General features: G+C 33.6%; 1 protein-coding gene across 2 annotated transcripts in view; it reads left to right on the top strand.

Annotated features, from left to right (window-relative positions):
• LOC129790206 (polypeptide N-acetylgalactosaminyltransferase 2) overlaps window positions 1-26,361 on the top strand; it is a 101,761-nt gene that overhangs the window by 42,548 nt on the left and 32,852 nt on the right. For both annotated transcript variants that reach the window (XM_055827593.1, XM_055827592.1), the window contains one exon: window positions 25,459-25,739. In XM_055827593.1, the coding sequence (XP_055683568.1) occupies window positions 25,459-25,739 (281 nt within the window). The remainder of the gene's footprint in view (window positions 1-25,458; window positions 25,740-26,361) is intronic.

Raw genomic sequence — 26,361 nt, 5'->3', positions numbered from 1 at the left:
CTACGCCGGAGGGTGTGGGTTCTAATTAGAATTTCGCGAATATCCCCTTACAAAGGGGTAGAACACACTTATTGTTGGAAAATATTTTGAAAGCTCATTTCAAGTTCTTAGGACTTTTTTAAAATTATTTTAGCTCTTTATGAATAATGTAACTTTTATATGCACTTTTCATCTCTTTTTGTTTTTATAAATTACAAACTCTTCCAAGAAATTGCAACTTCTTTCATCTAAAGTACCTTACGTTTTAAATTTCCTCGTTGTAGTGAAAAGACACACAGCGTTTCTTTTTCTTTTTTACCTTTTTGCTCGTCTAAGGGATCAACATCGCATACTTTCCCGGTGAAAAAAAAAGAAGATTCCACGACAAGAAATTGCCGAGACATAAATCATCCTCTCAACTGGTCCTAAATGCTTATCCTTTAGCTATACTGATGGCGATGATTTCGAGGGGAGGCTTGCATGAGTTTCCCAGAACAACCATCCTTTTTTTATGTAGAAATTCCTAAAGAGATTTTCTAAAGTAAAGTTTGTACATAAAAGCAACAGATCTCGAGTGTCAACATTATACGTTTGCATATTTAATATAAATGATGTTTCATCTGTGATATTTTGTGATGCTCATTCAAATTAATCTATTTGCATTCTCCTTTCCACATTTTGCGCTCTAGTTCTAGTCATGTCTCATAAATCAAAATATTTTCTCGTTACGGTAAGATATCTTAATGTTTTACCTATGTAGCTATGTGCAATTCTAGGTAAAGAAAATTAAATGGAAAAGAAGAAGATAATTTCAAACAAGCAAGAACGCTTTGTTTGACCTAATTATGCATTAGAAAATTTTTAATAATACCTATTTATGCATGTTCTACTGTGTTTGTTTTCGCTTAATAATGGATCACGAAATATGCTTGAAATATTTAAAATAGAATATTTTAATAATTAATTTTAAAATATATAGTTCATGAAATTCAAAGTAATGAGCTTTTTACCGGAAAAGTTTTGTAGTAAAACTTTAATATAAATTTTAAGTGCTACGACAGATTTTGTTCTAAATTACATAATTTCCAGAATTTTCACAGCCATACTCATTAAAGCTCCCACCTTGATAATCCAATACATTTTCCCTTTATTTACGATTATTTAATTTATGTATAAAATATTCATATTTTAGCGTCATAAAAGATGATTTTAAGATTATCTCATGTGCTTTAACTAAAGTCTCATGAATGCGGAAAAGACTTTGCTTCAAAGGAGAAAAAAAAAAGGAAAAGTGATTTGAAAAAAAGTATTCCGGTCAAGAGAGCGTCATCGCGCTATCCAATAAAAAAGTCCCCATTGCAATAAACAGGTAAAGATGAGCAATATTTTTTCTCTCGCTCGGCGATAGTAATCGCAATGTAATCAAATTTTTATGTTTTGTCTGCTTTTATGATGGTATACGATATATAATACTAAAAGTGACTTCCAGATCGATTGAGGCCTTCAACTTCTTCTCTTTTTTAGCTGTGATTCTTTCGAAGAAAAGAATAGCACAGCTTCTGTGTACCACCTAAAATGCAATGTTGTCCGATCGGGCTCAAACTTGGTATGAGCACGAATTAGGGTCCCCACATTCCAAAAAACGTATGCTCCAAAAAACTTTTCCGGCCGTCCGTCCGGCCGGCCGTCCGTCCGTCCGGATTACAAAGATAAATTGCGAGAGAACGATAATAGATAGAGACTTGCGGTAAACGGCAAAGTTTAAATATCGACTGGAAGAAATCCGATTAAGGGGTCAAATCCACCCCCCCACCCCTCCGTCCGCCATTTTGGAAAACCCCAAAATTTTGTTTTCGCTATATCTCAGCCTCTGTTATAGCTAAAAGTCTGAAATTTTGATATATTGTAGGGACCATCAAGACCTTTCCAACGATGCCTCATTTTTGAAAATCGGTTAAGCCGTTTAGCCAATATGGCAGTCACAATTTTTTATCGAAAATCGGCTATAACTCGAGAACGGCTTGACCGATTTTGATCAACCCGGGGTCAAATGAAAGCTCTCAACAAACCCTATAACTCTCTAGAACATCAGAAGTTTCAAAAGTGACCGCTAGGGGCCCAAAAATCAAAAACAAAATTTTCATTTAGTTTTCGATGAATATCTCGAAAACTGTACGATAGATTTGAATGAAATTTTAGTATGTTGTAGTTGACTATATTATCTAGCTCCATGCCAAAAATGAAGAAAATCTATGTCGCCGTTCCTGAGATATAGCGCTTTAAAGTTGGCATTAAATATCTCGGGTTCCGCTGGTCCGATTTTGATCAACTTAAGTGCAAATGAAAGGTTTCGTAAAACACTATAAATGTCTAGAACATTGCAACTTCGAGAAATGACCGCAAGAGGCGCTAAAATCAAAAACAAACCTTTCGCAAATTTCGAACTCGAATTTTTCGAAAACTAGATCATAAAATTTGATTAAATTTTAGTATGTTATAGCTGAGGTCAAGACCTTTCCAACGATAGGTCATTCAAGAAAATCTATCGAGCCGTTTCGGAGATATGGCACTCTAAAGTTAGCATATAATATTTTGGGCTCTATACTAATCCGATTTTGAGCTGATCTTTATTTTATGAGATTATGTAAATGAATGTTGAAATTTTAAATACATAGTATGAACAAATAGTGGTATATATAGGCATCCTGCGCCTCGCGAAGCGGGGCGCCTTATATATACATATATAAGTATATATGTAAATACATAAAAATAAAATGTAGAATTTAAACCTTTTGGCGCCCCGCGAAGCGGGGCGCTTTATATATGTATACATATAAAGCATATAAATGTAAATGCAAAGTAAAATATAACGGTAAAATATACACTACCCGCGAAAAGTTTCCGGGCAAGGCTAAAATGGGATATTTTTGAAGGCAAAATTCAAATGGCTATATCTTCGGCTGTGGTTAACCGATTTTAAAAAATTTACCAGTTTTGGAAAGGTACATTTCTCACCTTTCCAAAACTGGTAAATTTTTGAAAATCGGTCAATCCGTTCGCTTTTGGCAGCCATTTTGGTAAAACTAGGTAGAAGATACTTTTTTCAATATTTTACAATTTTTCACTTTGACCCCTTGCATCTCGGCCGTTAGTGCACCGATTTTGATGAACAGAGTATCGTTGGAAAGGTAATTTAATTCCCTTTCCAAATCTGATAAATTTTCGAAAATCGGTCAAGCGGTTCAGTCGTGACAGCCATTCTAGTGAACCATAGTGAAAAAATACACTTTCGAGTATATCTCAGCCTGTGGTTGACCGATTTGAACAAACTCGGATTCAAATGGTAGCTAATCATGTCCCCTAACTTTCAAAAAAAATTTCATCCCGATCGGTCATGTGGTCCTTTTTTAATGTTTTTTTATGTGATACCCTTATGTTACAAATAGGGTACCCTAACTTCAGGCGTTGACCATTTAATTTTTATAAGTTACACTTGGTCCAAATTTCATCAAAATTAAAAGTAGACATTATTATCTAACTTTTAAAAAAAATTTCACTCAAATCCATCAAGGGGTTCTCCTGTAATGTCATTTTTTGTGGAACTATGACCCATTTTTGCGTTAAAATTTGATATTTGGACTCAACCAATTTACGGCCCCTGGAGTGTAATTTGACTCAAATCCTTGTTAAATCGGCTTAAAAATGTTAGTAATGGACATAGTAATGAAAATGTTAGTAAATGTTTTGGACCTTGTTTTGACTCATTTTTTTCAATTTAATTGAAAAATAATTTTGACGATTTTTCGCCCAAAATCTTAATATTAGTCACCTCAAGAGCCACAATATGACTATTAGCAGATTTCAAGTTATAAATTTAATAATTTTATTTAATTTCAAATCCCATTGGCATAACAATATAAAATAAGGTCAACAACGTTTGTTTAAAGATTTTGAGTACAACTTGGGTTATCATTTGGTAGGGGAGGGGGGGTTAGAACGGTTGAGAGACAAAAATCGCGTATAGCTTCACAAAAAATGACATTATAGGAGAACCCCTTGATGGATTTGAGTGAAATTTTTTTTAAAAGTTAGATAATAATGTCTACTTTTAATTTTGATGAAATTTGGGCCAAGTGTAACTTATAAAAATTAAATGGTCAGCGCCTGAAGTTAGGGTACCCTATTTGTAACATAAGGGTATCACATAAAAAAACATTAAAAAAGAACCACGTGACCGATCGGGATGAAATTTTTTTTGAAAGTTAGGGGACATGATTAGCTACCATTTGAATCCGAGTTTGTTCAAATCGGTCAACCACAGGCTGAGATATACTCGAAAGTGTATTTTTTCACTATGGTTCACTAGAATGGCTGTCACGACTGAACCGCTTGACCGATTTTCGAAAATTTATCAGATTTGGAAAGGGAATTAAATTACCTTTCCAACGATACACTATTCATCAAAATCGGTGCACTAGCGGCCGAGATGCAAGGGGTCAAAGTGAAAAATTGTAAAATATTGAAAAAAGTATCTTCTACCTAGTTTTACCAAAATGGCTGCCAAAAGCGAACGGATTGACCGATTTTCAAAAATTTACCAGGTTTGGAAAGGTGAGAAATGTACCTTTCCAAAACTGGTAAATTTTTTAAAATCGGTTAACCACAGCCGGAGATATAGCCACTTAAAATTTGCCTTCAAAAATATCCCATTTTAGCCTTGCCCGGAAACTTTTCGCGAGTAGTGTATATATAGCTGCAAAGTATAGATTAATAAGAAAAGGGAATGTACATGGTAAGTTTCACTTACGGGCTGTGATTCTTCCTTCAGAGGCCAAGTTAAATATATGTAAATGCAAAGTTTAATAGATAGCTGGATTAATAAGAAAAGGGAATGTACTGGTAAGTTTTACTTACGGGCTGTGATTCTTCCTTCAGAGGTCAGTCCAAGTATGATATTTGATGAAGATTGCGGTGAAATGTGGCAGAAAATTCAAGTGTGTCATAAATTGGGGGTGCAAACTCTGGGGAAGGATGACTCGCGCCAGGAATCACAGCCAATGCGCGTGTTAGCCTTCCCCAGAGTTTGCCACCCCCAATTTATGACACACTTGAATTTTCTGCCACATTTCACCTCAATCTTCATCAAATATCATACTTGGACTGACCTCTGAAGGAAGAATCACAGCCCGTAAGTAAAACTTACCAGTACATTCCCTTTTCTTATTAATCCAGCTATCTATTAAACTTTGCATTTACATATATTTAACTTGGCCTCTGAAGGAAGAATCACAGCCCGTAAGTGAAACTTACCATGTACATTCCCTTTTCTTATTAATCTATATTTACACTCACACGGTGAGCTTTCAAACTCTTCTCATACTTTTTTTTGTCTGTGCATATAAAAAAGGCCATTTTGCCGAAGACACCGCATTAGATATGACACAACACGGGAAAAAATGTGTGTGATGTCTGTGAGGTGAGAGTGAATGGATTAAGCGGATTTTTCTGCTAAAGTTTTCTTGAAAAGTTTTTAGGTGAGCTGTACCCACTTTATATTCCACATGTTTCATAACACTCCACAAACTGCAAAACATGGAAAAATTTTTATATTAAGATCTATTAATCATTTTCACTGGGGGGTTCGCTCTTTCACCATGTCAGAGTTCGGTGGTGTGGTTATTTTGCTTACCATTTCACATGCGACCGTCGTTTCCTTGCGGGATGGTGTACGAAATAAGACTTATTGGATGATTTGTTAAAGTTATTTTTGGGTTTTGTTTGGTGCATTTTATGTCCATGTGCAGGGGTGCATATGTTCAGGCCACAGAATATTCCCATAGAACAAGAAGTTGTGAAAGTTTCTGCTGCACCCACGAGGGTAGCAAAAATGTAACAAAAAAAACGAAAAGGAAAAATATGTGTGTACCGAAACCAGAGAAAATTCTTCCGTCATGATTCTTCTAAAAGAGTAAAAGTTTCACTTTAATGGTGCAGAATTTGAATGTACTACCGATGCTATGGGCTGCAAAAGAAGAAGAAGAAAAAAGAGAGTAAAAATGTGAATTTGTGATATTTCATTTCATAAATTTATCGATGACTTTCACAAGATGTTCCGAAGGAGAGTAGTAGTAAAGATATTTGCGGCAAAAGATTGTATGTACAATGGATATAGGTTGAGTAAGTGGATAATAAACTCATGAAAATTCAATTGACCGTACTTTTCGAGAGAGAGAGAGAGCAAGATGATTCACTGGGGCTTTTTGCTATTTCTTGTGATGGTATAAATTCAATTTATTACACGATGTGCAATGAAAAGAGATGAAATCAATCCACAAATCGCAATATTTTCTTGCGCAACACCAACAGATCTACACTCTCTATCTTTTGTCGTGATCAAATAGGCCAATTTTTGCAATATACCAAAGAAATGTAATAGTTCTCCTCACAATAGCATACATAGATTACTTTATCCAGAAAGCTTCATCATTTCTACATATAGTATTTCTTTATCGTAATAATAAAGAGACGTGTATTGAGACAAGTTTTGTTGATAAATGAAAGTGAAAATATGTGTACAAATAGTCCTATAGAATTCTGTACATACATATATAAGTATATACATATATAGTTGAAATACGTATAAATTTTTCCAACCTTTATATTTATTTATTGAAGAATTTAAAGTACAAAAAATTGATAATGTGTTAAAAACTTTTAAAAAAATCATTTTTCGTAGTATTCAAGCCACATAGCCCATGCCGCCCACCTATCGTATATTATATGGAAAACCAAAAAGGGTCTCAAAGACCTCATCCTTGAAAATTATTTAGTGATGCTGAAAATGGAAAAATACCACAATAATTAAACAAAAATTCAAACAAATTCAAGAGTCAATTAAATTGATTAATGTGGTTATTTTTCTCTCATTATGCGTTTTAATGTGTGAATTCAATGTTACGTTTTTATATGATAAAAAAATATCATAATTAGTATGAGCTAATGCGGTAGCTTTCGAAATAAATAAATTTGCAAAAAAAGAGTCAATTACTTTACCAATATATCAATAATATTATGCAATAACGAGTAATTTAGTTAATTTTAGCATGTGTTGGTAAAAACATAGAAATAAATTTAGCTTAATACGACACGCAAATTAATATAATCCGCAAGGAGAGAAATTTAAATCGGCTTTTATTTGAAAAAAAAAATAGCTTCACTGTCACATAATGCTTATGAATTATTGGCAATAAATCAAGCAATAATTAAATGGTCTATCATGGGTTTTGAAAAATCCACAAAGCTTCTCTTTTGTAGCATAAAATAAACGATATGACTTCGAATTGATTACTAACCACAGAACGTCCACATTGTATTAATTAACAGTAACGGGTTAACCACTAATATTTGGTACATTTGTGATGTTTTACAATGACACGGTCCTGTAGGATGGTGATGTCAAACGACATGCAAACTTTTCTTCATGCAATGTGCTTGTTTTTCATACTCTTGGGTGTGATAATGAATCATTTGGGTATGATTTCCATAATCAAATTTGGCTCCATTATTTTGCAATCTGTTTCGCAAGATGGAAACTTGTGGCTTATACAGCTTAACAAATTTACAATAAAGTTAAGGAACTAATTATTTATAGCTGTATGTTAAGGTAATTTTTGTTATATATGTTATATGTTCTCAAGTTTATAGGTTTGTGTAAAAGATTCCAATCTAAGATTTTAGAGACCTACATATCTACATTATATTCTCACAAGCTTCTTACTTTTTGATTTCCTATTCTTTGCCTGATTCTTTGTGTCTCATTACATTCAATGGTTCTTAAATTGTGCTTTTGCATAAGATAATTCAAGAGAGACACAGTGTATTTAATGGTTAAACACGCAGTGGAATAACTTCTCAAATACCGACACTCAAGTGTGGCTTATATACATATATGTAGATTATATATTTCTTCATTTGGTTTATTCAAGCTTTTTGAGTACACTTGCAATCATCCACGTGATGACAACTCCTGTCTGTGATAAACCAGCGAGTCAAATGAACGAGTGAACAAATAATGTTGAAGTGGTATACATATGTATATACCTACAGTACACATATGTTAATTTTCTTGAAATATACAACCAAAAGTATAATTTTACGTGACGCCTATTGAAGGGGGATGCTTTTAACGACACCATATTAGCCACATATTTAATTAGTGAGATTGAGAACATACAAATTTCCGCTGCGCCACTGAAACTTTGCACGCTACTCCGCAGAGTTTGTTCCTCATGCTGTCATACTTACTTTCCAACCTGAGTACGCGGGGATTATACCAAAGACTGAGGACGAGGACATAATTTCATTTTGTTAAATACCTTCGAAATATCTACAGTCTCATCCTGTAGTGGGAAGAATAATTCACTCAGACACTAATTCACCATTTAATGGTGAATGAGTAAATCCCACAAATGGAAAAGAGGAAAAATTGTGAAAATTCACAGATTCTGGATCTCGGTAATGGAAGAGCTTTGCACCAAGTTCGATTTTTTCCTACGTCTGGTATGGAGTTGATAATTTAAACCAAACTTATCTATTGAAATTTCTCTTAAACTTCTTCAAATTTCCCGATTTTCCTAATAACTTTTAATTCTACATATTATAGGTAAAATTAGAAGAAACCTAAACTTTTCAGGCGTCATCAACGGAATTTTTATTGTACACCATATGGCGGTGAAAAAAGTAGTTAAAATTTATTTGAAATAGCATTCACACAATGCAATTGAAAAAACTCTTCCGGAAAAACGAAAATTCAGCCTAAAATATCACAATACATACAGTGCAATTGAATTATTCGCTGATTGTGTGGTTTTTTCGTGGCTCCTCCGTGTTTGGACAGTCAATTCTTCTTGCATTTTCCTCGCACATACACACAAATCAATTCGAAACATGTTCATTTGCAAAACAATAAAAAAAAACCAATTACACTTCAATATTTCAATATAGCCCCATGGTTTTCATTTCATGCGGCAAAATGTGCGAAGGGGTGGGTGCGAGAGGGAGAGTATTGCATAAATATGCGATGCTGCACATAAATAAATCGGTTTCATACTCACTGGTCCGTGATGTGGCCCCAACGGACTGACAATCGCATATGTTTGCTGTCTGCATGTGTGTCCCCCAGTCGTGTGAACAAAAAAAAGCGTAACCCGCACTCAAAAGTTTACCCTTACAGAGCTTTTCGCCCATTTTAACATACTCAGCGCAGTTGATTTGCAAAAATTCAACTTGCTGACAATTAATTCGGATGGTTGCGTGTGCCAATGGGCGCAATTTATTTAATTTCATTCTCTTTTTATTTGTTCCGGTGTATGATGACCTATTGAGAATGCAAATCGAAAGACAAACAGGATGTACAGAAAATTTTTAAAAAATCAAGAAGTTTTTTTTTTTTAATTTTAACTTGGTAAAAAATATGTTTTTATGTGACTTAACACTTGGAGGATCTGATCTCAAAGGTTTGACTTTAATTTTCTTTTAAAAATATATTTTCTACATTTTTTTGGTAAAGATATAAAATTTTTCATGATAGGTTAAATAGATTATGTTTTGCCACGATTTAAAAAAAACGAATTGGCCAGAGCGGCCAATGAAATCCCCTCAGGGTTAAAAGACACAATGAGTCACAATATGCTTTAAATCTGTATTCATCTGCTAAATAAATCGATTTATTTTGGATGCAAAAATATTTAACACTGATATATCGAAATTTCAAATCCTTTAATGTAAAATCGAAACTAAAAAAAAATGAAGCTAATCAATATGGAAATACCACCATAAATCATAAAATTTTTATTTTACATAAAAATGCGACAAATTTCATTTTAATAAAAAGAATATTGGAAAATTTATTATTTGTAAAACTCTTCCTTTAAAATTGATTCTTTCGAAGCCAATAAATATATAAGAATTTATTAGGTGAATCAATAATTTAGTGATTTCGAACTCTTTATTCTCCGCTATGCATTTTGATTGCTTTTGTTATCCTTACTGATAATTGAATTTTCCAATAAATCTTCCAGGCCATAAACCCAATTTCCGTGCAGTTTGCACAGTTTGTTAAATCACCAAAAATACAGGAAGTAATTTTAATTTGTAACTTCCACTTTTCATTCAGAGTGATATTATTGTTTACTAATACAATAAAAATGCATTATCATATTGATCTAGTCTAGACTGTGACAAAATCGTTATCCATTTGAATGTTGTTAATGATTTTTTTTTGTTTATGATAATTGAAATCAAAAGTTTTCATAAGAAAGATTTTTTTTATTGTTTCAAAAGAAGAAATTTATTAGGTCTTACGCGGTATAGCTTATCCAATTTTAGTCTTTAGTCTTTTTTTAATGCACCTTGTCTTGTTTAATATAATATTCACTAAAATGGTGATCTCACAGAACATTTTTAAAGTTTGAACAAATGGCTAAATCATGATATGTTTTACTATATTTACCACCCTTATTTTCCTCAATTGTCAGAGTTACATTTTATAATAGTATTTCCAACCCTTTTTAGAAGGCGCACGCTAAAATAATCCTCAACATTTTGCTAGAGAATAGGAATGAGGAAAAAAGAATAAAATGAAAATTCCCCTCAGGGTTTTTCGTGAAAAATTGATGGATTCTCTGCGTCTGTATATATTTTATTTATCAGTGCGGAATTTTTCACCCTTTTACATAATTCTCACACATCGAAGAAGACAACTTTCACTGCATTACCCTTCGTGGGATATTCTACCCATGATGCCATTGTCGGAACGTATTTGTCGTTCTTGAGGCTTTGACTGATGCTTTGACAAGGTTTTCACGTCCTCCACCCTTTCGACATCCCCAGAAATCTTCCTTGAAGGAATCAAGGGTGCGAAAAGAAGAGGATTATTCAATCTTTGACGATGTGACACCGCCAAAGAATGTCGCCCAAGGAGGGATTTCAGCATGTAAGCCTCTTCCGCAACTGGATGCGTGATCAACACACCAAAATGAAACGTGTCGACGGTTAAGCCAAAATTGAAAAAATCGTCTGAAGAAAAAAGAATTCAAGGGTATTTAGCATTATATATATAAACATTTTATTATTTATTTTTAAATATCGTTGAATTTTATTTAAAAGATTTGACAATTTTTCGATTAAAGAACGATTTTTAGAACTTCGTGAAAATTTCAAAGAATTTCTGTACATACATATATGGGTTAATTTTACATGAAAAATATACTAGAAAAAGGATTACTAAAAATTTAGAAAAATGATTTTATATGGAGAAAATAAACCATCCAGTTACATCACATGCAGCATCAGGCAGGAAGTTATTAGGGGGGTTTGGAGAAGAGCAGCACTTGATGCTTTTGACACACTATCCCACAACAACAGGGTATTCCTCAAGTGGTGGAATTTGTACACTCATCATCTATGATGTCTGTTGGTAGCGACAGACAGTTATTGTGGTGATAATGAATTTTCTCCCAGAGTCTCAATTGAATTTATCGCCGGCCCTCTGGTGCCATGTAATCTCTCCTCCCTCATCTTCTTTCGTTGCTGATTCACTTGTCGAATCTGTCAATTTACTGGCATTTCTCATTTATAGATATTGCTCCAATGACAAATCAATGTCTGAAATGAATTTTGTGCGTCCTTTTTTTTCAGGATTGTAGCATCATTCGCTATGAGAAAATTTTTAAGAGGTGGGGCGCCTCTAGTTGGATGAATTGTGTACAAGAGCTAAGATAAATTTTAAGGATGGAAGGCGGGATCACATGAGACAGGAACCGTTGGTTATTGTTGCTTCACTGCGGGGAGTTTCCGTCCATGCCCCGAAACATCCCTTTAGGAAAACCCGGTACTATTTACTTATCGTAATGGAAAGTATATAAAGTGGACAATGGTAAAGTGGATACTTTTCTCTATTTCTTCGAATTACATTCACTTTGTCTTCTCAACGATATGGTCAGACAAAAGCTCTATCCGTATACATCGTAGACAAGATAATATTCTTCTTCCAATATATCTTACCATTTCATATTTCTATTAACCTCTTTTCCAAAAAAAAAAAACACAACAATAACATAGAATGACTCGTATTACCTATGAGAGAATGTTCTTACATTTTTCCGAGGTACAGAACTATTCTTTTCATATAAATATATGTAGGTACTTATTATTTAAACAAGTATATGTATAAGAAATTTAGGGAATTGGGAGATAGCAGGTATCTATTGTACATATTTCAGTCAGTATATTTTGTTCCAAGAAAATGTAAAATATAATAAAATTTTTGTAATTAAAAATGTGAAAAGCTCTTTTCGACCACAATAAAAAATATATACAATAGGAACATATAAAAACATTAATTTATTCCATCACTTGAACACAAGGGAACCAATATGTGCTAGATTAATTGCATAATTTTACACCCGGCCGAAAAGAGTAAAGAGACATTTAACATTTTATTGTTAATGTAATTGAATTATAATCAATTAATTAAATATTGATTTTTCCCCACACGCTTTCTTCCGTAAATATTGAAAAAAAAATGTTTTATACGCCCGACAATTTGTCAATAAAACAATTTTTATTTATTTTTTATTTCATGCTGTTTTTTCTTTGTTTACTCGAGTATTTTTCTTCCAAAATCTTCCTATTAAAGAGACTAGAGGCTATTTGTGATATACTTACACAATAAAAAAAGTAATTTCTTCTCCTATGAGAAATACTAACTAGATACGTAATAATTGTAGACTTTAATGCAAGCTTTTCTTCGTTATTTTTAAAAATTATTTATTAAGTTTTGAAAAAGCGCCAGGAAAAGCTTTAAATTACATATTTTTTGCCATCTAATATATCGATTTTCAGGGAATTTTAGGTAACTTTTCACCAAGTATTTTTGTTGTTTAGCAATAAGCATCAAACAAAAACAATAATATGTATTAGATATCACCCCTAAGGCATGATTAGGGATTGAAAATTTCTCCGAAAATCCAATTTAACTGCCAAAACAAAGTAAATGCTAATCATGCTCATAGTTCTACGAAATCAATATACACAAAATAAACTTTAAAAAATTCAATTCCGAATGAAAAAAAAAGTAAGTTGAATTCTCTCATTAAAATCTTTTATTAAACTAAATAAAGATATCTCAATATTTTAAATTGAAACATTTATTTCTTTTTTATTACAAACGGGAAGATTTTGAGATGAAGATTTTGATGTGGAAAAAAATGATATAAATTATGAGAAAATGTTGTTTCCCTCTTCCGAATTATCTATCATTCTCTTTATAATTGTGATGTTCGTCTTCCCGCTCATTGTCCAAGATGTACGCGCTCTTTTATGGTCATGCCTTGCAGAGGAAAAAGCTTATAAGGATATGCTCCAGAGGGGTGGAAATAAAATTGTGAAGGAGACACACATATAACCAAGGCTTGAGCATCACTTAGAAGTTGGTTTGCTCTGCTTAATAAGTCCGGGCACGTGTCCCCAATAAAGTTGGGCAAGTAGTCTCATTCGAATGCGGCCCCACAATCATACAGTGCACAGCCCCATCTGCTCCGGTGGACGAGAATTCTTCAGGGTAAATGATAAAATTGACGAAAATCTCACGTCTCATTGACGTTCCTTTGGCTCGGTTATTGCCACTCCACCCTCGTTGCTTGTAATAAGCAAAATGACCAAAAGGGGTAGTCAAGTGCATTCATTAGAGTAGGATAGGTGACTTGAATGAAACATTGACTATCTTACATTGTACCGTAAATATGGAAGCTAAATACGTAATATCTTCAAGTCAAATTAAATTCTGACCAATTGATATACTTTCAGTCATTATTATTTATTGTTTGGTCATTTACACGACATAATTTATGAAGAGAGCTTTGTCTGCAAACACCATTCAAATAACAATACTGATTTCACGTATAAAAGTCCAACAATCCTCGTAATGATAAGCCCCTGTGAAATAATGCAACCTCACCATCCCAAATGATTCTTTCACTCATCTGCCACTGTGAATAATATTGCCGTACACTGTGTGTTTTCATTTTGACCGATAAATAGATAATATTAATGGGACACAAATATATGTATGTATATAGCTTTTTGTACCCACAAATAGATATATTTTCCCAAAATTTTAATTAAACCCCCCCTACATGACTGAATTGTATCTGAAACAATCTTTCTCAACAAAATGACGTGCAGCAATGTTGGTGGGAAAAATTGATTCTCTACCATGAAATACATTTAATATTCATTTCCCTCTTCAATGGAGAACGTACACATATAGAGCTTTTTGCCGTAGTCAAACAAAAATCCAAATTAAAATAGAGTTTCTATGTGGGATGCGAACGAGGTGGGAATAGTTGAACATACATACTATGGCCATGCCATTGCAATAATGACCCTCGGGGTGGATGTCTATTTCAACATGGATACATGCAATAATATTCAAGCATTACATCCCTTTCCCCCATTATTCACATGACATAGCTTTTAATTGATTTTTTGCGCCCACTTCTAATTTATTAGCTCTCCTCTCGAGAGATCCATTGCGAATATATGAAATGTATTGCATTTTGAGAGGGAGTATTTTGCAAAAAAAAACCTACATAAATTGCATAGCTGTGGGAGAGGATGAAATATGTGCTATATATGTGGCAGCAAAGTTGACAAAATTGAAACTGATGATGTTTGAATTTTGTTTTTTTTTCTTTTCTATTTGTAAAATGGAGTTGCAATTTTTCCACAAAATCTCTTTTTATTTAAATATTATCTGTTTTTTTTATGTGAATTACCTACATTTAGAATTCATATGTACAAATCCATGTATGTATAAATTGACTCATGATCTCGAAAAATTTCACTATTTGCACACAATTGTACTCATAAATTGAATTGATTGCACACTGAATTACAGCCTCTTGCACCCATCTCTCAACATTGCATGCAGCTTTCTCAATTAACCGCCACAACTTTCAGCCAAAATGGAATGTGGTAAATAAATGGGAGAACTGGCTATGGTCATCGCGAGTTTACCAGTGAAGCGTGTCATACTGAATTAACAGTGAGTGTGGCATCTCACACTGCGCGAATTTGCTAAATATTCATTTATCGCCCAGATGATCCCGTCAAATCACACTCTCACATTCACTGAGAGTGCAGAAAAGCGATAAATCTGACCACCATGAGCCCCTGATGGACTTCCCCGCGCATACTTTTCCCTTCCCCGTACCAAAAACAAGAGAAATGCCATGAGATGGTTCCAGGCTTTCGAACAAATAAAAGCGCAATGAAATCACGCAGATGTTATTTTAAATGGTATTCCACAACGTAGGCATTATCCACGCATTATTATTTAATTTATCAATTCAATTATAATTTAGATTGTATACAAATGTGCGAAATTAAGTTTAATTTTAGTAAATTCGGTGAATTAAATGAAAAATATGGTAAATTTTGCTTTTTGCAGCAGCAAACATCAAGTACATAAAGAGCTGTGATATTTACTTTTTAAGCACTGATTTCTCATTAAAAAAATGAATAAGTTTAAGGAAAAGCCTTTGAGAAAATCCTTTTTCTTTAGTTTTTCTCTTATTCTTACATTTTGTTATATGAGGGTAAATACTGGAGCATCCAAAACCAATCAAAAGTTATTCGCGGTTAAAATCATTTCCTAATTTCCTGGCCACCCTGTAGAATTAGTATTTTAAAAATAAATCAACTACAATAAAAAAAACTTGAAATCTTAATTTTGAAAAAAAAATCAAGGAAAACCAAGATTTGTTATCCTGAAGGTTTTGTATTTTTCTTGAATTATGAAAAGTAAAATTATGTAGTTTTAAAACATAATCTGAAATTTTTATATTTATTTTAATCATTTCGTTGGGAATTAGATTGAAAAAATAATCACAGAAAACAAATATTATATTTTCAAAGTAACCAAAAAAAAAATCAAGGGAAGTTTTATGTGGCTTGAAGTTTCACCACAAGTTAAAAAAAATTAAATAAAATGAAGCTATAAACTTAAAAAAAAATAAAGGTTCTATTTACAAAACGACATCCCTTGGAATTTCTAGGCGAAAGACAGGTGCAATTTTGAAAGAATAACTCCTGATCTAAAAATTTCAGGTGACTTGGAAACAAGATTTTCTTTGTCCCAGAATAGGCCTCAATGCTTACATAGATTTTGAGCTTAAAATATTCAAAAGCTTTGTTTTTCAATGATTATTAGCCACAGATATGGAATACTAACTTATTGATATGACAAAAACGAAGAGCTGAAGAATAGCACTGTAAGTGAAGAGGGACTTTCCTAGATAATTTCCAATGTCGATTTCTATGGACTTTAATTGCACGTTTAGTGAACTGGAAAACCAAATAGCGTTTATCGTTGATAGCAAATGGGATGGTTCAAAATTAGGTACACTCATAGAACAAAATTTGGAGGTGCAAATTTGCCACCGCAAAAGTGCTATTTTTGCCCCTTCAAAAGTGGTGTGCGGCTGTCAAACTTTTGCACGTTTGTCCCGAAAATAATTTCTTCCACCCTTCCATATGACATCCTTCCGTATTCCATAGGAAATGTCGTACGGTGAAGTGGAAATAAACAAATTCGTTTATTAAAAAATTATATTTTACCAGAACAAAATTAGAGAACAGGGTACCAGGAGAGAAAAGATGCCAAACGATTTGTGGGCATAAAAAAAACAAGATGGCGACTATTTTTCCGCCATTTTGAGTTATTCACTACAATATTACGGCCTCTACTATAGATAAAAGTTTAAAAATCCGACATTTAATAGATTTTAATAAAATCTTTTATTAAATTATTTATTTATTATTACAATTATTTCTTGTTTTTTATTATGCTCTTCCAGCCGCCATTTTGAATTATTTCTTTTCGCGATATCTCGCTTATCGCTATAGTTAAAAGAGTGAAATTTAGATATAATGTAGATTATAATAAAATCTTTCAAAAAGTATGGCTGATTTCCAAGCCGCCATTTTGAATTATCTCATTTCATAATGGCTCTGAACAGACGGCGGTGACTTTTGGTTGACGTCTTCGCGAGAAAGTGACTTTTTCGAGGAAATTAATTTTGAAACTTGCAGGTGACTTTTTTTTTTGTACAAAAGAGAGTGAAAAAATGTGGGAAAAACTGCATTGCAGCGCCCCCAGGGGGCTTCCCTTATGCTCTTAATGCATTTCTTAGGCGAAAATTTGCTCAATTCCGAATTTTTATCGCGTGTTAAATTGAGGTTATGTCAGGTGGAGGTTTTTCCCCGCCCGAAAAGTTGCCTCACTCAACTGAATTTTTGGGTGAGGTAAATTTTTTCCCCGCCAAACATAACCTCAAAGCAACTTTTTTTTGTGCAAATAAAAAGTGAAAAATGTGGGATAAAGTGTATTGCAATGCCCCCGGGGGCTTCCCGTAAGCCCCTAAAGTCACTTTCCAGCCGAAAATTCGCACAGCAACTTGAAGTTTGTACACTTTTTTCTTTCCGGAACGGTATGATGTGTGCCAGGAAAGTACCATAAGTACCTGGAAGTTTTTAAGGGTTCTTAGGATCCTCCTTTTCAACACTCTGCTGATCCCCTGCAGTTTTTCCCACATTTTTCACTTTTTTGCACAAAAAAAGTTGCTTTGAGGTTATGTCTGCGCAAAAAAGTCACCTCCAAGTGCCAAAAAAGTTTCCTCGCGAAGACTTCAACCAAAAGTCACCGCCGTCTGTTCAGAACCAATAAAATATTTAGAAAAAAAAGTATAGCTAATTTCCGAGCCGCCATTTTGAATTATTTTTTTTCGCGATAACTCGCCTTCCGATATAGACAGAAGAGTGAATTTGGATATCTGGGTGTTCAAAAGAAAGCGCAAAACTTTTTTTTTTGAATATCTTTTCTTATGTTTGAGATACCGGAAATCCCATGGTAGATTTGTTTTCAGGAGACAAAAGGTAATTCTTCTGACGTATTTTAAAAATGGCCACCATATTTTTTTTTCCAAAATGGTGGTTTTTACCCCAAAAATCTAAAGTAAAAAGAGTTTTTTCGGATACAACTCAAGAATGGCTTTACCAATTAAAAAAATTTAAATGTTTGAAGATTTTTTTTCTTACAAAATTTATCAAAAAAAGTTATTTTAGGGAGCACTTTAAAAAAAAACTAATAAAAAAAATGGGTGAAAAAACTTTCTCGTTCCAAAGCCTATAGTGAAAGACTTTCTAAAATAATTTCTGAAAAAGAAATAGTCAATACAAAATGGCCGCCTTTTGCCTTCACACTTATTCAAAATATTTTAATAAGATTTAATATAATATATTCAAATTTCTTCTTCTGTCTCTAGTTAAAGGCGATATATCGCGAAATGAACTAATTCAAAATGGCGGCTTGGAGACTTGCCATTTTTTTTTGAAAGATTTTAATGAGATCTACAAAATATATAAATTTTACTCTTCTATCTATAGTGGAAAACGAGATATTGCGAAATGACATAATTCAAAATGGCGCCTTGGAGATTAGCCAAAATTTTGGGAAAGATTTTATTAATTTCTACCTACAATTTACCAAAATTTGAGATTACTATCGTCTTTATTTATAGAGGGCGAGATATTGCAAAAAAAAAGAAATTTCGAAAGAAATAGCCGCCATCTTGTTTTCATGACAGAAATCTTGTGATTTTATTTTCATTAAATGTCATTCATAAATATATATGTATATATTTATATATATTTTTTTTAATTTTCTTAAAGAATAAATGAATTTACATATTCATATTTTAATGTCGACACGTGACATGTGAAATTCCTATGGAATGTCCTATTTGTGTCGGCAAATAGAGGACAAAATTTTAATGGGGTGATGAAAAAATAAATAATTTTAATCGTATTTTTCCATGATTTTCAGCAGTTTTTCATTAAATAGACCTTTGTTTGGTGTATTATATTATCTCTTATAATGTATTTTCTATATTAGTGAAAATTATAAGGCATTTTTTTGAGAGAAAAAATTTGACATCTTGCCGCACCACTTTTGCGGTGGTAAATTACCACTCCTCAAAAGTGTTACTGAAAACATCACTTCTACTTCGGTATTTATCACTTTGCGGTGATAAATACGGAATTTTTTCTATGAGTGTACCAATTATTAATACCTAATATAGCTGTATGTACATACATATATTTGGACTTAGTTGTTAGAAGTTTGAGATAAATTTTCTAAAATCGATTCAATATAAACTACGAATTTATTGTTATTAAATAGGCAAATCAATAAAATTATTATTTTTTCCATAGCTTTATGTGGATTGAGGGATTTACTACAATACAAGTTTATTTCTCAATTGGTCCCGTATTGACAATATTTCAATTTTATATCCTTAATAACCCACCCAATGTAGTGCAACAGCAGACTATAATGATTAATCGGTAACCATGTATTCACGATATTCGCAACTTTAGGTGGTTTATATCATATATAGTAACCATAATCCAAATGAATTTATACGAACCACGATTTAACCTGTTGTTTCTGTTTTCCAATCTGTTTCCCCAGAGGGTTGATTTTTTCGCCATGCACACCACCAAAGAGAATTAAGGGGTGTGGGGGTGTATGTTTTTCCAAGAGGTACCATGAAACATGCTAAATTCAGCTTCGCACACAATATTTGAATTGGTTGGGGGGAAAATAAGAGAGAGAATAGAATGAAAATTCCTTGAGACTTCACATCTGGCATAGAAGACGTGTAATCCCTTATTTGATGGGGTTTATTGGATATATGCGAGATGGGAGTATGAGGGAAAACCATGAAATCCCCATCTCACACATGTTTCGAACGGCAATACTTAATAGTCACACACAATGTAGTAATTTACATAATTTATAAAATGTACATTTATCCATTCCCCAACTCTAAAATGGTTACAATCGGATCCAAATTGGGGAGCAGCCGCAAGGGTTATCGGATCGTTGGTAATTTATTTACTCAAATAGGCACACATACATTCGTCCCCCAAAATAACCTTTTTGCGGGGTGAGGTGCTCCATCCAAAAGCACCCAATTGAGGAAAGTTGAAAATGACAATCCAACAGAGTTTAGGTATAACTAATATTTTAAACAACAACCTAACCCAGAAAGCCCAGTAAGGAAGAGAAAACCAGAAATGAATTGATTAGCAAACATGGTTAAGATTTTCACTTACTTTTTCCACAATTTTCTCGTTTGTACACTGAAAAAAAAGCTAAGACTGTCTTTATTTTAAAAACATTTGAAAGCTCGTAAAGATGATTTGTTAAATCTTGAATAGTAAATCTTTAAAGAAAAATTGAAAAAAATATCTCATTCGTTAATGTTTAATAAACTAATTTCTAAGAGTGTATTGAAAACTTTGAAACTAACCCTAAGAAGAAATGAGAGCTTTCCAATTTTCCCATTGTATGTTATATAGAATATCCCAAAACTTGCGGTTAGTACATTTTATCCTGACATGGGCATGAATTGCAAATACCAAACACAACATAAATACGTTACATTTATGGAAAAGGATAATCCATTAAGCTGGTTTTGTTAATTAAGGAGATACTCGTATAACTTTATCCAATAACTGGGTTCAGTCAGTTCAGCCTGGAGAGAGTTCAAAATGTAGTTGGTTTGCAACTAATGACTTTTCAAAATTTAACAAATTTGTTCTCATAGCAAAAACACTACCAACTTTGAGGTTGTAGATTTGTAGAGACACAAAAAGGGGCGGAAAGACCAGAAGAGGACTATTAAGCTTTGCTTTTTCCATTCATCACCTCCAAACGAGATGGTTGGACTCAAACATACAAAATTCATTTTACACAAAATGGGAATGGCGTGAAGGCAATAATTGCATTTAAGTAGTGCACGTGAGTATACACACACTGGCTCATTCATTTTATTTGTTAGTTTAAATCGAGAAGGGTATGGTGTACTCTCATCACATACAGAAGCCCCCACTAATGGTGATGGTTTTCCTGCCTCGACTCATATCCATCAATTCAGGTGTTTCTGCTATGTGCGAATATAAGAGCTTTGCAGAGAAACATAATCCAATTTGATTTCCGGTATATAAAATTTTTCATTTGCCATCTGCAAAACATACAATTCACCGGTGAAAGAATCCCCTTCAAGAGAATTCACATTGTACAAAAAAAACTCCACGGGGAGATCACCAAAAAGAAGGGGACATACAATAAAATTTTCCCAAATCCATAATCTTTCCCCTTGTGCATTGCTATCTGCGGAATTCAGCTCACACAGTGCCAAAAAAGGTGTCCCGCTGTCGCTGTGACTCCCTTCTGAGAGAGCTTTTGCTCTTGGCAGCTACTTTTATCCTCTTGCACAGTACTCATGAGGACACCACTAGAGGTCATAGGGTTAAGAATGAATTGTAAGAGAATATTGAGTAAGGAACATTCATGTAACAGTCATCATATTCCTCCTTAAAGATGAGAAATAAAGATTGATGGGATTTCTTCCTCATTTTTATTGCATATTCCATATATTTCAATGTCTGATTCGATTATAAAATAATCATGAACTAATAAAATTTAAATAATAAATGAGGAATTGATTTTTCGTCTTAAACACAGTTTAAAAAAAAAGAATTTTGTTAAAAAAAATCTACCGGACTGTGAAAGAAACTGATACCCTACAGATATGTACTGTACAGTACATATCACACTTTTTACACAACATCTCAGCACTGGCCATTGAATCTCAAATTCATAGAAGCACAAATTGATCCTTTTAGATTGAAAAGAAGAGTCAAGCATGAAGAGTTCTAATCAATCTTTCATTTGAAAGCATGTTCCCTTTCATGCTTTTCCTTTCACCATTTGCTTTTTCGGGATACTGGGAAATTACATCCACCTTAATTATTGTCAGAATTTCTTCAAGACTCCTACCTAAAAAAAATTCACATTAGATTAAGGATAAAAGCGCATGAAAAAACGAGTAGCTTTTCATCTCAATAAATCTCCATCTTGACCAAATTGGTGGGTGGGTGCCTTTGGGGTAGAAAGGGATTTTGGGCTGAGAAACCTTCCATTTGTCGTGTGGAACACTTTAAAAGGGCCCAGACCCCTCAATTATTCTTCCAAGGAGGTTCTCTCGAAGTTTACGCTGGGTGGGGAGCTCGATGGTAAAATGAAAATTCCTCATGTATACTTAAAGAGAATGTAATGATTTATGATTTTGAAGGCAAAACCATATTTTATGTGTGGTTACTCATCAAGATTGTGCATAATTTTCCGACTTTTCTCATTTGCAAATGTACTTTACTATGTATATATAATTGTGTGGCCAAACTAAAGGATTCTGACTGGGGAACGTGCGCTGGGAAAGATGAAGAGTGAATGAAGGGAAGACCGCAATGAATGATGATTTCCCGGCAATTAGAGAATATCCTTTTCCTTTTGGTATATTATTAATGAGGTTCACCCTCCAATTATCCAACTCAAATTACGCTCTCAAGTTGAAATCGATTCACATATTATCCGTTCTATCGTTACTCTGTATTTCATATAGTGAAAAAAAATTAAATCCTTATTTAATTGAGAAATATATTATCACATATTTTACGTTTAGATAGTTTTTATCGTAAAAGGGAAAATCTCCAATAATATGCTTGATAGACTCGCTTGGCTTTAATCGATATAGAGTTAAATTAACTTCAAAGTCCGACATAGTCCGTTTCATAAACTAGGAAGAGATTTTTAGGTTTACATTTTTTTTAAGTTATTTTTTTTTTCGGGCATCGTAATTGGTGAAAATCATCAAAAAGTACATTAAGCTCGTATCATTCTGACCTAAACCTTAATATTCTGACCTTAAAAAATTAATTTCAACCTAAAAGCTAAGACCAAGGGCCAAGCCTAAACACTAAAGCCTATAGTTTAAAAATAACTTAAGCTTTACGTTAATAATTATGGTCTAGTCTAGAAATTAAGCCTGACGTAAACAACTTTAGACCTAGCTTAAAAAATAAGACTATAGCTTGAAAAATTAAAGCCAAACTTCGGTTAATTTAAATTTTTGTTATCCAGTAAGGAACACACTCCTCCCACTAATTTCCCTCTATGTCTATCTAAAATATAAAATGTTGTTTCCATAGACAAAGTTAACTGTCACAGTCGTGAAATCTATGTTATATGTAGGTAAAATAGGACGGTTCTCTTAATTACATAAAACTGACTGTTTTTGCAAAATCTGAAAGCTCGCTTTTTCAACCACTCACTGCTGAACCCTCTATGGACTACGCCATATGGATTATGTAGGTTCAGTGTCTCATTCATTCTCATGGGGATTCTCTGCGCGCATAGGGTTGGCATGAAAAATTGCTATGAATGATGCTGGTGAGATTGTTTAGGCACGAAGAATGATATTTGGTGCTTTATTCTCTCCTCGACCAGCCACTGTGCTTTATTGTTTCTGCGCGGATTTCATTGTTAATTTCCATATCAGTTGTTTTTATGGGGAGTCACTTATTATTTATGCATTCCTTCCTTCGACCATACCCACAAAACGTTTTCCATCTTCCTCGGGACTTTTCATATTTCCTCCATGAGTGAGCACACATACCATACCGGGTGAAAGTCATATAAGTAGCACAGTTGAGTTACATAAAATGCGAAATGTTGCCGTTTGACGGTGGAAATAGCTCTGGAGATTTACATTTAAATCGAACCATGTTTCGCCTTGTTTGTTTGTACGCGACACATCTGGTGATTGTTGTCAGGCTGCCGTATACCTCCTTCTTCCTGCTCCGCATTTTGCCAGAAGAACCTAAATCCCACTTTCAGGAGTCAAGAAAATCCACCATTCTTGTTACAAACGTTGATCGTCGTCTCACAGTCCTCACTTTCTCGCACATGATTTCCCAGTCAAAAGATAGAATCGTGCCCAAAAGTGCGTGCCAGGAGATTTGGTCCTTATTGAAGGAAGGCTCAGCTGAAGGTATACTTATAAAATACATCATGCTGTTTGCTTTTCAGAAGGATTTATTTACATATTTTTTTTTAACAGATGGTTGGGTAATTCTGCAGCGAATGAAAAGGTTTTTATGTACATTGATTAGTAAGTAGGAGGGAAAATAATTACATACCCCCCCCCCCTATTCATTATGATTAATTTAATTTTTATAAAACTTTTCCTTTTTTTATTTTTTTATTAATTCTTAAAAGATCTCGTACTACATTTATATATAAAGCAATATAGTAAATACTAAGAAGAGACAGAATGACAAAGTCAACTCCAAAGATTGTATGGAAGCTTCCTTGTGTACATGAAAGACAAGCAATATCTTCCCAGAGGGGCCATGGTGACTTCTTGTTCCGCAACGAAGGATACAATATAACATGGCTGATCGTTGAGAAAGGGATGAGATATCTTCAATTTATACATCGAAATAATAATAAGAACATCCATCTTATTCCATCCCCTGCGTTATTTATGAATGTAAATGCGCCCTCAATTTTGTTCCACCTTCGCTTAGAGCTACTGACGGAGAATAGCTTATGGAACATGGAATGAGACACAGAATCAAAGGGATTATCATTTTCTGCTGACTCCATATTGTACACTGTTTTCATTGAATTCACCAATCCCCTCCCTCCCGCCGTACCACCCTGTTCCCGTCGTTCTTCAGAACATTAATATTTTTCTCATCATGATTATTTGCTCTCTTTCACAACTGAAAACCCCATTGTGTCTACCCATGCTTATTTGGCGAAAAAAAAAGAAGAAATTTTTAATAAGAACTTTCCCACAGTTCCCATCTATACATCCACTTCCGCTAAAGCAACCACTTACACCTACCTACCTTTCGTATACTACTTGCAATAATTATGTTGCTCTTATTCACATGAGGTAAAGGATTTTCTTGAAGGAATTTTAATACAAAGGTTACAATAAAACATAATGATATGCAAGCTTAAATGATAAGATGTTTGGCTTCTTGTCGCATTTTAAAGGTGCATCATCAAGCGTAATTTATTTGCACAAAAAATATATGAGTTAAGACAAGAAATTTAAAATATTTAACGTTAATTATGTATGTATATAGCGTTCTAACTTTTATTAATTAAGTATGACTTTGCACTAGTAAAACTTTAAACTCCTTGAGAAAAAGATCCAGATTACATAAAGTTTTCGAAAAAGTTCTAACATTTTTTTTAAACAAATTTTATTTAATGGTCCTTTCTACATAACTTGAAGAAATTGCTCATCCCCTTTGATACAAAAAGACTCAAAATATTTGCAGAAATATACTGCATCGTACTGAATTCTATAATGCTATTTTACCTAAAATATTGCAAAATTCTTCAGAAACAATAATTCCTTCAAAACAGTTTTAACATTGCTTGAAATGCTCTAGAAGTATCATTCCACTAAATAGCAAATTCTTTTCTTCCAGATTGAGAATCGAGCACTACGGTTACGGGATGCAGTAACAGTCGCCGCTGCCCAGTATCCAGATCATGAGATCGCATCATCCACATCACCCCAAGGAGCACCCATTGCTCTCATACCTGAAACATCACCACGATTGTCGTGGGACTACTTTGATGAGGCAGGATACATAGCAAGGGGGGGATTGCGCAATGGAGAGGATCCATACGTTCGCAATCGATTCAATCAGCAAGCAAGTGACCTCCTGCCGAGCAACAGAGAAATTCCTGACACTCGAAATCCCATGTAAGTTTCAAAAGCCAACCTCATCTTATCTCATTTGTCGCTTAATGGTTCGTACCAAGGGGTGTGCAACTCAATTGAACTCCTGTCTCTTAATTAAATTTCACCCATACCCACTCAATTCTATGAGTACCCTACTCCTTTGAACTCAGCTGCCCCACTTTAAAAGTAAAGTAATTCATTTAGATTGTGGCTTTGGAAGAATTTTCATTGTTTCAACTAACAAGGTGGAAATTAGTTCTAAATTATATATTTTGTACATGCAGAAAATATATTTTATTAGATACCCATCCTTTTATATACCCAAACTCTTCCAATTGCTCCCGGGCTATTTCTTAACTTTTGAAATTGTTGAAATTCGTGCTTATAGAATGGTTTTCAAGTTGATTTTTTTCTTATTTTCTTTTCAAATTGAAATATTGGGGAAAATATAGAGTTTTAATTGTAATTTCCCTGTAAGGGAAATTTTCTTTTAATTGAAAATGCAGAGTTTGATGAAAAATCTCAATTTTTAATTCAACAGAAATATTAAAAATTCAAAATTTGAATTCAAGAAACGTAAATGCATGGGTGAGTAATCTGTGGCCACCAGGGAAATGTCAAGCAACATTATCCTTTAAATCAT

Source organism: Lutzomyia longipalpis, chromosome 2 (assembly GCF_024334085.1).
Source record: "Lutzomyia longipalpis isolate SR_M1_2022 chromosome 2, ASM2433408v1".
NCBI classification, from domain to species: Eukaryota; Metazoa; Arthropoda; class Insecta; order Diptera; family Psychodidae; genus Lutzomyia; species Lutzomyia longipalpis.
Note: the sequence above shows the minus strand (reverse complement) of the source record. Positions and strands in the feature narration are given on the sequence as shown.